The 14,004-nt window shown below is 41.2% G+C and overlaps 1 protein-coding gene across 8 annotated transcripts in view; it reads left to right on the top strand.

Moving 5' to 3' along the window:
• Positions 1 to 4,991: 4,991 nt before the first annotated feature.
• The window catches only part of LOC143026418 (protein wntless-like), a 31,425-nt gene continuing 22,412 nt past the window's right edge, over positions 4,992 to 14,004 (top strand). For all 8 annotated transcript variants that reach the window (XM_076186769.1, XM_076186809.1, XM_076186751.1 and 5 more), the window contains exons 1-2: positions 4,992 to 5,177; positions 13,506 to 13,684. In XM_076186769.1, coding sequence (XP_076042884.1) covers positions 5,072 to 5,177; positions 13,506 to 13,684 — 285 coding nt within the window. In that variant the 5' untranslated portion in view covers positions 4,992 to 5,071. The remainder of the gene's footprint in view (positions 5,178 to 13,505; positions 13,685 to 14,004) is intronic.

The following is a 14,004-nucleotide window of genomic DNA, read 5'->3' on the forward strand; positions in this document are numbered from 1 at the left end:
AAAGTTTTGTTTATATATATATATATATTTAAGATTATTTCAGACAAATGAGAGAGAATGTGGGTGGGGAAGGGCAAACGAAGATGTGTTAGGAATAGAGTTTATTGCCCTAACGTTGCGACCAACTTGGTCTTCTTCAGAGGACTACAGCATTACAAACGGAATAAAGACATTCAATTCACAGTTGAACTAGAAAAAGAGTGTAATTTACCATTTTTAGACACGTTAATACACAGAGGTTCTCAACAGGTAAGTTTCTCGGTGTACAGGAAACCCACCAATAGGGACGACTTTGTCCATTATTTTTCAGCACACAGCAGACGTGTTAAAACGGGTGTTCTAATAGGTTTCTTTCTCAGAGCTTTTCGTATCTGCAGTGAAGAATTCCTAGAGGATGAACTTACTTACATCAAGAATACCTTTAGGAAGCTGAAATACCCCGGAGGTTTGATCACCAGGACAACGAGGAAAGCCAGGAAGATCTACGATGGCTCAAACGTCCGAACCCCGGGAAAGGATAAGTCTCATTTTATTTCTGTCCCTAATTCTATAAACACCATAGCTATTGATGATTATTTGTTAAAAGGTGGAATAAATATAGCAAAAATATCTTCCAATAAAATAGGAAAAATATTTAAGAAACATAATAATATGCGTAATAATCTCAGTGTCATTTACCGTATTCCATGCAACGGTTGTCCATCATCTTATTTCGGTGAGTCAGGTCGAGGGTTCAATAAACGCTTGAATGAGCACAAAAACGATCTCAGGGCTCATAGAACATCTAACTCCCTGGTTCGTCACCTGGACAAATGTGGACATCTACCTGATTGGAACAACGCAGAAATTCTACACGAGGGATTTGAGAAGAAAATGAGAAAAACTGTGGAAGCTGCACATATCGCCGCCAACAAGAACAACAACGACAGAGACGGATTTAAATGCCTCTCGAAAGCAGCAAGTGTCCTAATAATTAAATCGTTAGCCAAAGGGAAAACATGACGCTCATACCTTGGCGGGTTCCCTCTCACTACGACTATAAGAATTGTGATCCGTTTGTAATGCTGTAGTCCTCTGAAGAAGACCAAGTTGGTCGCAACGTTAGGGCAATAAACTCTGTTCCTAACACATCTTCGTTTGCCCTTCCCCACCCACATTCTCTCTCATATATATACATATATATATATATATATATATATATATATATATATATATATATATATATATAATGTATGTGCGCACCCCTATACCTTTCTCTGATCTAAACACCATTAGTGTCGCCTCTTCGTTCTTCGTTCTTCTGATGTAGGAATTGCCTGTGTCTTTCATCTTTCTTCGTGTGTCTTGTCGTTTAGAATTAGGATCATCTTGGTTGCCGCCCTTTGAATTCTCTCTAATATTCTTTTATTTCTGATTTAGATGTGGTGACCATACCATCGCTGCATATTCCACTCTTGGATGAATCAGACTCAATTATTATTTTCTTCGTCATATCCTTTTCCTTGTAGTGAAATGTGTGTGTGTGTGTGTGTGTGTGTGTGTGTGTGTGTGTGTGTGTGTGTGTGTGTATTCACTTTGGTCTTTGGATCACGTGTTGGACTCGTGATCGACAGCTATTTCCCTCCTGGAAGAGAGCTCAGAGCTCGTAGGTCCGATCTATGGGTAATGCTATGACCTTGCACACACACACACACACCCAACTCCCCGCCCACGAGAGTCAGAGTAACGACCCGAGGCACACCGATACCGAAATAATTTCGGCCCTGTGCAGGATTCGAACTGGCTACTGGGAGCACTTCTGTGTGTGTGTGTGTGTGTGTGTGTGTGTGTGTGTGTGTGTGTGTGTGTGTGTGTGTGTGTGTGTGTGTGTGTGTGTGTGTGTGTGTGTTTACCTGGTTGTATTTACCTAGTATATCATACGGGAAAGAGAGCTATGCTCGTAGTGACCCGTCTTTGTATCTCTCAGCATCTAGTTTGTTCCTAAATTCTTGTATGGTGTGTATGTGTGTGTGTGTGTGTGTGTGTGTGTGTGTGTGTGTGTGTGTGTGTGTGTGTGTGTGTGTGTGTGTGTGTGTGTGTGTGTGTGTGTGTGTGTGTATGTGTGTGTGTGTTTACGTAATTGTATTCAAATATTTGCATTTACCTAATTGTATTATACAGGAAAGAAGCAACGCTCGTGGGGTCCTGTATCCTACCCTCCAATTTATCATACCTAACCTCAAATTCATGTATGGTTCCAACTTGGTTTATATCTTTAATTCTCAATTATCATATTTAGATTTGAATTCATATATTGTTCCAGATTATGTGTGTGTGTGCGTATGTGTGTGTGTGTGTGTGTGTGTGTGTGTGTGTGTGTGTGTGTGTGTGTGTGTGTGTGTGCGTATGTGTGTGTGTGTGTGTGTGTGCGCGCGCGCACGCGCATTTACTGCATTCGTGCTTGCGTCTTCTCTGCAGAAGAGGGACGACAGGTTTAAGAGTCCTTGATGCGTGAAGCACTGAGAGAGAGCGAGAGAGAAAGTGAGAGTGAGAGGAACCAGTGTATACTCATCTCACCCATGGCCATTTTATGGCTGGAGATGACATCCCAACCCCCGTACTTGTGCATGTGGCACCTCTCCTTATGATACCATACATCTTACTAAAATGTCATACACCTACACAACCCTTTGCAACAACCACTCCCCCCCAACATATTTACTGAACACACTACACCTTATTTTACATTGAATAATACTAGTATCCATATCCTCTTTCTGCACTTCTCTACAAGAAAGGATCTTCTTTTCAAAATGCTATTGCCCCTACTTATGTGCAACGTAAGACTAGAAGAGTTGTTCGACAGTCGACAATACCTATGTAAAAGAAGAAAAAGAAAAAGAAGAAGAAAAAGATGAAGAAGAAAAAGAAAAAGAAGTAGAAGAAGAAGAGAAAAAAGAAGAAAAAGAAGAGGAAGAAGAGGAAGAAGAGGAAGAAGAAGAAGAAGAAGAAGAAGAAGAAGAAGAAGAAGAAGAAGAAGAAGAAGAAGAAGAAGAAGAAGAAGAAGAAGAAGAAGAAGAAGAAGAAGAAGAAGAAGAAGAAGAAGAAGAAGAAAAAGAAGAAGAAGAATAAACAGCGCCAGACCCCTGGTCCGAAGGAAGCACACTGTACCTCAGTACCTTCGAACAAAAATTAGAGGAAATAGAAACGCTGGAGCGTGTTGTGAATGGGGATAGATTACATAAGAACATAGGAATGAAGGACAGTGCAAGAGACCATGAGTCCTACACTAGGCAGTTCCATGTCCATTACCACCTATCATCCCCAACCATAAAGTTGTCTACCCGTTTCTTAAAACAACCGATAGTTTCAATGCTCAATACATGGTTACAAACGTTAATATCTCAAACTTGTTCATGAAAACGCATGCTCGGTTTAGAAAAACAAAAACAAAAAACACTTCCAATATCCTTACGTTGTATTTCTAAGTATTCTCGCTATTAATACCAGACTACTATGCTTGGTGGGGATGGGTGTCGCCCCAATGAATCCAATCGCCTGACGGCAGTCACAAAAGTATATATAATTTATAATTCTAGATCACCGCTTGAGTCCGTCTCCACAACGTGGAATTTTCCTCAACTGAATAAAATCATCTAACGACAGCCAGGAGTTTAGCAGTTGTCCAATTTGCAGTTCCTCTGAAAACCATAGCAATAAATAAATAAATAGATAAATAAATAAATTATCTGTTTCATAATAATGATCTGACCGATCTACCTTACGCCGATACATTTCGCAGACTCATTTATTGCTCTCGAATCGTTCATGGACTCTCATTTACCCCCTATGACCCCAGGGGTTGGTGCAAGGGGACATAGGTTTAGAATTCAAGCCAAACGCTGATAAATACGGAAAAAGTTTTTCTCTTTCGGGGTAATTCAGAAATGCAATGTTCTGCTTCAGGATACAGTTGAATCCGCTAGTTTAGCAGTTTTCAAGCTTTAGCTCTTTTTTTAGGGGAGGAGGGTAGATGAGCTATATCTTTATTCTTCACCATTGTCATACCTTACTTCCTTTCCCTTTTCCGCTTTTCTAGGCTAATGACTGCAATTCATTTTACCACCGTGTTTTATAGCCTACACATTGACATATCTCAGTGAAAGATACAATAGACCTGTTCCTACAAGAATTTACATATATGTAAGTTGTACTACTGTACTACACGCTAGACTGACTAGTTGTCTGTATGAGACATTTCTGGGTCATTCCTTTCTTTGCCCAGTCTTGACTGGCCGCCGGTTGGAGAGGCCCCCACCAAGTACGTGAACTGGAGGAGAATCAATTAACGCGCAGGCCTCCACTGGTTTCCTGGAATTCCTTTTCCAACGCCGTGTCTAATTGGCCTCAGGTGCGTTCCCTGAGATAACGATGCACTCTCCTTATTGTTTTCTGTTAAGCAAATGCGCTAAATAAGATATTACTCTCTCAATTTATATTCCAGAGCAACGCCAACACTTTAACGTATTGTCTTTTAATCAGAACTATAACTAATGAAATGTGGAATATGTTTAATGCTATTCTACGTTTTGTCATTCATGACAAATATCTGTTTTATTTATAGAACACGTTGCTGTTTGAAGTCCAGATGGAAATCAACGATATATTATCAAATGTGGTTCCTATAATAATTAGAGTTGTGAACAATGTCGGAACATATGTAAATTGAAGTGTTACAGCTCTTTTTTAATGTTCATGAAGAGTTCACAGTAAACATGGCTTTCTGGAATCTAAGGTTGATGCTGTACTAGCGTGTCGGACGTATGATGCACATACTAACAGCATTAGGTTCATACGCTCATTGCATTATATGGATGAAATATATAATGATATTGATAATAAAACGTATAAAGATTATTAAGTTTAAATATTTACACATAATATCTAGTTTCTGACTTTGTACGATGATACCGAATGTAAGTATGAGTTGAGATTTTTGCCTCCTTGACAGAACGCGTGTGTAAAGGTGAGGCGGAAGGAGGGCGTCTTTGGCTTCTGCATTTAGAGGCCTGTAGACGTCTACATCCTCACCATGGCTGGGGCAATTATCGAAAATTTGAGTGGGCGTAAGCTAAGCATACTGATCGGGGGGTTGATGCTCTGTCAGCTGGTATGCTTCTTAGTCGGAGGATTGATTGGTAAGTAAAGCAAGAGCCGCTACGCAAGAACAACAAAGAACGTAAACACTTCTTTCACTGATGTTGCTTTTCTTGAGGTGTTTAAGGTTAGATATTTAGGAATTATTACTGGTGTGAATGTAGGTTACTGTTTGTTGTACGATAATTTCTTTGAACTGCCTTGATATGGTAGATTGTATTAATGATTGTGTTGGGGTAGCGATAGGGGGTGTGGTTGCATGAAGGAAAACAAGGAGGAAATTGGTGGCAATGAATATTGTTGCAAACAGTTGTAACAATGGTTTTCCAATTTGATTTATGGAATGAGCATGACACGGGATAAATTAACACGATATGCTCCATATCATTAATGTGAATTATATTGTGCTGTAGTTTTGGCATTATACAGAAAAATAGTAATAGCATAAATATTTATGGCAAAATACAAAGGATTTGATGTAATAGACAGTGGAAGGGCACTGAATGGAGGTAAATAGGTCTAGATATGGATCAAAAGGTCTCCTGTCGGCATGCTCCGCCTTTGTAATCCTTTTTTTGTCAGCATCAGAGAATTTGGCAGACATATAGTAAGTTTAGGGACAAGTTGCTTTGCCTGTATACACCATGTATTTGTGGCTTTGTAGTAAACCCTGGTTGTAGCATGCCATTTGTGGAGTAAGTACAATCTTATTTTGTTTGATTTTTTTCTCTCACAGCCAGTATTAACTTGTTGTGTATTAGTGACCCCACAAGTAAAAATAATGGGAATACTGGTGGTCCGAATAAGTTTATAAGACAATGTAGATAGTGTGTGACCTGGAGACGGGAGTAGGTTTTGTCTTATTGGATGGAATGAGGTTTTCCCAAATTTTTACCCCTTCCACATTGTGTTGTTTTTACCTTGTTATTTTGATTGTTCATCAACTATTTTATCCAATTATGTATGGCCCTTTCACTTATAAAAGGGTTAATGAAATCGAGAAAGATATGTGTTGGAGATAGACTTCAACAAGCTTTGAATTTTAAAGTTATTTTGTCTCTGGGAAGAAATGCCAGAGTGATTTCTCGGGTATAGTGTAGGATTGTTCGTATATCATTGGTTTATGATACAGTAGTAGTAGGAGGGGGCCACTTCCCATTTATTGACTCTTATGTGAAAATGTGGAAATACAGATGGAGAGATATTTTGGGCCAGGTCTAGCCACCAAGTCAGTCCATTTTACCTGCATCTCCACTTGGAGGTGAGGGTGTTGGTAGGTTTTGGAGGTGGGTGACAGAGAGAGGATTCTTTCTATTGTTTATATCACAGGACAACCACATGGAGGTACCGGGTGATAATCCCACCCAAAGTTCACTGTACTTGAGTAAAAATTAAAGGATACCTTGGTCACGAAATACCCAAGAAATGGAAATAACAAAAAAGCTTGTATGATTTTTTTAAAGGTGCTGTAAATACCTGAAGATATGTTTTATTAACAGTTGGATTTTAGGGTTAGTTGCAATGTATGTGTGTTCCTTAATGCTTTAAGCACCTTTTTCCAGTTATTTTGGAGCTTCCTTTATTTAGTTAGAAATGGCCAAAATTGTTTGATATTATTTATATGCCATTTAAAAGATCATAGAATGGTCCTGTTTGCACAATAGTAAAGAGATGCAGCCCCTTATCAATAAAATCTGCTACCATTTGGTCAACATTTGCCTTCAGAATACACAGGAAGCATGATGGAAATGATTTGGTGGTGTATTTTGAAAGTTGCTCATTCTCCAAAGATAATCACTTTCCTCTTTCAAGGTTTAGATGTCTGGGAGTGTACTGACTAATTTTAGCGGAGTGAACATGTAGATGAACTTATGTGAAATTATTTCATGATGCATTTTATTGATTCAGATCTCTTTACAAAAGTGTTTGCCAAATAGAATAAAAGTAAAAGAAGTGACAAAACAGTATAAGAGTACTGTGTAGAAACTAGAAATTGGAGGGTGTGAGGAGCAGATATAGGAACAGACCAGAATAGAACAATTAGATTAAAACCATAATGATCGTAGATCTTGGGGGCCAGCTAGAGATCAAGTGTCAGCCACTCAAGGCTGTACCTTCTGATAGAGGTGAGGGGGTTGAAGGGTTTAGGAAAAGGGCGGCTTTGCTCTCCATCTTGCAAGACCACCATGGGGAGGTACCCAAAACTGTATCATTGCAGAATCACCATGGCAGTAGACACAAGTCCTGGGTGTGAATACCACACAGAAGAAGAGGGTACATACTAGACTGTCCAAAATTGACTGATTCTAGGTAACACAAAATCTATTCATTGGGCAACTTGCAGGCTAAACCAGTGGTTGTAGCCGGTTTCATAGTGGCCACAGTTCTGCAAACAATTTGAGGCAGCAGATTGATTAATGAACTCTTCACAACTAGGAACTGAAATTTTAATGCATTATATAATAACTTTTACCATCATATACCCCCATAACAGAAATATAATGGAAAGAAGGCAGATTATGATGAGATTAGCCTGATTTTAATTTTTTTTTTCTCTGAGCTATTCAATATTCAAGAACTGCACACAAACTGAACATATAAATAAAAAAAAAAATTCTTTCACCATTATATTTTGATAACATGTATTGAAAATTGATGTAATTACACCAAAAGCTCTCTTCTGTATAAGGTGGATGGGTAAGTGAAAACATACACCCACCCCACACCCATCTAAAACCCATTTGTTGTCCCATCTTAGCACTTTGTGGATGAAAGGTCACCCCTGTCCCCCACCTTACTGGTTTAGTTAAAAGCAATACAGTAAGACACAACACTTTCACAACAAAGTCTGGTTTGCTCCCACCACATCTTTAGACAACATCCCCCTACCTTCTGTCTACCAAGAATTTACAGAGCAGACAATAAGAACCCTCAAATTTTATCATTTCCTTATCCATTTGCACCTATCCCTCACTCATATCTTTCGAAATTCATTGCTTGACAGACGGATTTATCACTCAACACATACCCTTCTCTTAGGTACACATTAAACAATCTTGCCAGTCATTCCAGTATAACTACTCCATTTGTCAGACACACCACATGACAACTATCTAACTGAAGTGTCTTACCAGCTTTCATCTTTTTCAATGTTTATTGTGTCTCCTCTTTTTCTTATCATTCTCCTCTCATCAGTTTCCTAGAATCTTCCACTCCACAATGGAAAACCTCCCTATCCTGAATATTCAACGATTCCCCGAAATAATTTACTTAACTTGACCATCTTCGTTTTCATTAGCATCTCCACCCTTTATCTTCTTTCTTCCTGATTCGCCTCGTTCGTTCTTTTCACTACCTTTCAAAACATCTGTTTATTCTTTTCATAAATCTCTCTCTCTCTGCGTTTTGCTTTCCCAGTTTATTTTATACGTATCTTTTGGAGGTATTCTTTATATGTTCGCTTCTTCCACCATGGCCCTCACATCCCCATCCCACCATTCGCTGCCTCTCGTGGTTTCCTCCAATCTTCGTCCCTCATACCGCCTCTGCGTACTTGGGTACTCCTTGAAACAAGCACATTCTTTCTCTACTCCAGTTTCTCATTTATCCTTAATTACATCGTATACTTCTCTCAGCAATTTAACCATAATTGAACGATCTTTCAGGGGATTAAGGCTGTGCAAACTCTGATGGTACATTTTTAAAAGTGGATATTTACAACATCACGGTTCTGGCGAGGTACTGTGGGCGGTGCCGTGGCTGGGGCACAAACGAACAAAAACGCACGCACAAATTCATACCCTTGGGCATATTAAACTCAAAATTAACAGTTATTATCTCGGCTGTTTACACGCCAACATAGTGGCTGCCATATTTCTTTTCTGTACACAGAGAAAAATATTTTTGTCAACCCTCCCACCTCTTTCATAGGGGAGGAGAAGAACAGGGAATGGCGGAGAAAATAACCCACATAGCTCAGTACATTAGGTCCGAGGTTATGGTTAGGTTTTCATAAAATCGCTCAGCGGAACACAGGGACAAAATCTACGGAGTATCAAGGGGGTAAGTGAAGGTGGGGAGATGAGGAAGGGGTGGGTGCTGCGTGGCGTGATCAGGAGAGGAAGTTTGTTGTTTACTTGTGTGGGTCATTTGTTTGTATCGAATTATGGTCTGTGTACATGTCGGTAGGGGGGTTCCACCCTTTCTCGCCCCAATTGAGATATTTTTAAGGTTTCTCAATTTTCCTATTCACCATTTATTATCTTTCTCTGTAGGCCACATTCAGTGAAATAGCCCACTCCTCCCCGACTCTTTGTACCTCAGAAATCACGTGACCTTTAGCCTCTTGTTTCATGCTGCCCTAAGTTTCCCATAATGCTTCGCGCTCGCTTCCCTACACCACGGTAACCGCCGAAGATGACGTCACGGCTTCGGTTACAAACAAATGCCGGCCGGTGTAAGCTCATTTGTACATACTGTAATACAAATGTATAAATTTGAAAGTCGCACTCCACGTGAACTAAAAAAACAACTTGTTCCTAGGGAAGACTACATGGGATTTTGGCCTATATAACCAAGAGTTGAGAATAGTAATGAAAATGACAATAAAGTTAATAATAATGATGACAGTAATGATTTGAATGAGTATACAATTAATGGAATATGTTTTATTTCAATGAAGAGGTGGGTTCCGCAGAGATGGTTAGAATCGCGTGGCGGCTGTGAACATTTAAAAGGTAAAGTGAGAGCCGGTGAAGAAGGCGCAAATTTATATTTTGGTGTCCGTTTTCCATCGCGGAGGGTTGCCACGACGACGAATAAAATCTCCTGGCGTCAGCACGTTCGAGGGGGACAGTGCCACCCTCTACGGAAGAAGTGAAAAGATGATATATTAGTAGAAATCTACGGTTCGTGGAAGCCCATTTTTATATTAAGATGCCCCTTTTGGTAGTTCCTTCAATGAGAACCTTGTGGAAAGTTGAAACTTGCCAAATAGTCTTCCTGTCATCGAGAACATCACCGTCCCAGTCATGCTGCCAACCAGTAACATATTCACTGCTGTTTAAGATTATTTACTTTTTATTGTGTGAACATACACATTCACATATTTTGTATGTATACACAAAAGACGCGAAAAATCTTGAACCTCACAGACTGGGAATCGTTAGCCTGAGACAGAATCCAGTGGCATACATCTGCCAAAGAATTTATTTTCCAGCGCAACAACCTGAAAAAAAGTACATTGAAAAGTGGTTTTAATGGAAAAACTGTATCCTTATCGGTACCTTTCCCTGCACAAATTGTGGGGAAATCAGCCAATCAAGAATAGGTTTGAGGACCCACAGCCGTTGCTGTGCGAACGTTGGCCGCATGTCCATAGTCGGGCACGACTGAAGGAGACCAGTGAAAAAGGATAATATATATATACGCATGTGAAGGTGGATGGATGGATGGTGGGTAGGAGGCTTGTTTATGTGTATATCTTTGCTGAGACGGTAGTCGTCTTTTTATTTTTCAAATTCGTCAGGAAGTGACACGTTTCAGATATTTTGTTCTGGTCAGAGACGGGAGTGGAGGGAGGGGGGGGTCCTCTATATTTTTGTCGTTAAATGACAGTCCGTCACAATTACAACTTTCACTCAACTTCCATCACCGCAAATACCACCACAACCACTAATACTGCCATAACTACTACCACAACAGCTGCAAAGACACCACAACTCCCACCACCACACTTGTGGATTGGGTGTCTGCGTGCCTTTTTTTTTGGGGGGGGGAGGGTTGTGAGGGGGTGTTTGTGTCATGTTCCCGCTCGGCACTAGACGCTTAACTACGCCATATTTGGTGCAGATGTCGTCATGGACAACTGGCACGATTTTTTTTAAAGGTCTATACACGCAGTATATGAAGTATGTTGTCAGCATTAACAAGCGTTTCTATCCTTGGAGACAGTATCACGCCGAAGAGGTGGAGTCACACAAGTGGCCAAGTGGAGAAGTGTGAAAATGATCAGCTTTCTTTTCTGGGTGGGGATTTATCTCTACGCACACAAAGGGCAGCAACCAAGATCCAAGTGTAAATGGCAAGGCATGTGAGGAAAGGTTGAAAAAATAATGGGTCCTTCCCACGTTGGAAGAACGAAGAGAGAGGCGACGTAATGATGAAACGTAGATGAAAGGTATAGGAAAGTGGACAGAAAGGATTTGTTGGTATGGAGTGACAAATCAACAGGAGGTCGTAGTAAGACAAACGAACGAGAAAACTTGTTTGGAAGTACAAGTTCCCACATAAATGTGTAGACTTGTGGAACAAGTTGGAAGAAAATATAATCCAAACCAACACCATGAACGAATGTATGGCTAAGTTTGACGAATGGAAGCAGAGACGGGACCCCATGAATAGAGTTACAACCCTGTGTACTACAACTAGGTAAACACACACACACACACACACACATATGCAGAATCTACTGCGCATTAGTGTCTTTTTCTTGGCAGCTTGGGTCAGCCGTGCTGGTATGAACAGCCGCCGGTCATGCAAGACGAGGGGGGAGGGAGGAGCTGGCAAGCATGCACACGCCCGTCTTAACGATCTGTTTGTAGCCATAAAGCGAGTTCAAAGGAACTGTGCGGCGCCCGAATCCGGTCGTTTGGCTGCCTTTGTGACACCTTCACCCAAACTCGCAAGAGGGAGGGGGGCAGGTGATGGTGGGGGGTGGGGTGGGGGGTTGCCTCCCCACACCACCCCAAAACCTGTAAAGAACATCACCCTAGCCAAGGTGGAGTTGGGTGGGGTGTGTGAGTTTATATATGATTTGCATTAGATGGTTGCCGTGGCCCAGGGGTTAGCGTGCTTGAACCTTTCGTGGGGTTAAGTGGCTGTTGGGTCGAGTGGAGCTCCAGTTCGCCCTTGCCTCCTCCTAACCTTCTCTAGGGTCCTTTGTCGTCTTCGACTATCTTTGTAGAAGGCCAGGGTGATTCCTTCAGGTGTGGAAGTGGGGGGGGGTGACAACAGGCAACACTGGAAGATCCGTAGGATGGGCAGAAGACAGTTGTAAGATGGGGGTACCTGTCACACGAACGAGATCGACACTGGTGTACTTGCAGTGAAAGAACGAAAGATATGTTTTTTTTTCCTGGGTATCTCTGATGATTCAGGTAGCAATAAACGACATTGTATTTACCCACTTGATGTTTATTATTATTATTATTTGCACTGTCCATTCGTCCAAACTATTCTATGAATTAACACTCCTCTACGGAAACTGTTTTGTAATGTCTCTCAGATTTTTTTTTTTTTTGTAAAATTTATCTCGTGGTCTTTGGTTTACCATTGTTGCCACACTTTGTCGAGTATATTTTCACCTTTCAAGGCTCCAGACACTGCTGTTAAATCACCTCGCCTTCTCTTTTCTAACTTTGTGTGTGTGTGTGTGAATGTGCACACGCTATGTACACATACATGAATTATATGTGAGCGAGCTTGCATGTTCGTTGAACTTAGCCCTCCCCCCGCCCCCCCCATCCTTTTTGTTACGTAGTGGGGGGGAATGGGGGCTTATGTGGTAACAACATGGGGGGGCAGTGTTATTGGTGGGGGGGGGATTCGGCTCCTGTGCTGCAGATGGCCGCGTCCCTGTTAAAGCCAGACGATTTTGTTCAGGTGTGTGGAGGGGTGGTGACCTCAAGATGGAATGCGCATACGCCCTTGTGGTTAGTTTAGAAAATGTGGTATTATTGTCATAATTATTAATGCTGTAGTTATTATTATTATTGTCTTTTTATGTTCACATTATCGCTTGCAAGACATACAACTACCGAGGATTACCTTCAGCGCCACCAATGAGTAATAGTGGGATGCTTCGGTACGCGTCCCGAAGGTTCTCACCCCATGCTTTCCAAGGTCTTCTTTTTCGTAGTGTTGACAAGCGTGCGTGACCAACGACTCGCTTTCCGCTCCGCCCTTAGTCAAAGCGTTCCACATGTTGCCATTAACATTTAAACTATTATTACACGTTCCTAGTGATTTTATGTTGAAAATTACCAAAGGATAATAATAGATATCTTTAAAGTAAAAGTTATGAAAATGTCTATGAATACTAGGAAAATAATACCTTAATGTCTTTGTTGTAGTCATAGTTATCAATGTACTTTGTATTAATGATAGAAGATAGCCTTTTCACCACACCTTTCCCAAGTGGTAGAGGTATTAGTAGATAATAGACTATTAGAAAAAAGTAGAAGTGGTTAGTATAACAGAGGTGATTGTTGCAGCAGTAAAGCACTGTGAACAGAAACAGTTGTATGGACAGCGTCGATTGCCAGCGTATCAATCAACAAACCAACCGACTCATTGTTGTTGTTTTGCAGCACCGGCTCCTTCGTCGGTTATGCCCGTGCTAGGGACCAAATGCATCGACAAACACTTCGGCTGGAATACATGGTACCAGGCGCGTGAGCCGGGCCAGTGTAATACGGTCGACTCGTTCGAGGACCCGATCATCCATGAGCACCACATCTCGGCCAACGACATCGTCTTCAGTTTCCAGGTGGGTCCCTACCAATCGAATGACTGACAGCCCGAGATCAAAGGCATGCCTGTCGCGTGTTACTCACGCTAGGGCAATGCGGACAGACAGACAGGCAAACAGGTTGGTCTGTTGGCGCGCGGCTTCTTGTGTGTAGTGAGTCGCATGAAAGGCGGCTGGCTGATGATCTCACGTGAACCACAGTTTGAACCAGTACAGGAGCCTAAAAATAAAAGGACAAAGAATAATTTCATATTGCTTTACAGGTGTTAGTGCTAATGCTGGTATAATTAGTCTGCTTCTAGATGTGATTCACTGGTAGTATAAGCCTGTTCATTTCT

This window comes from Oratosquilla oratoria, chromosome 1 (assembly GCF_046742065.1).
Source record: "Oratosquilla oratoria isolate Oo_2021 chromosome 1, ASM4674206v1, whole genome shotgun sequence".
Classification (NCBI taxonomy): Eukaryota; Metazoa; Arthropoda; class Malacostraca; order Stomatopoda; family Squillidae; genus Oratosquilla; species Oratosquilla oratoria.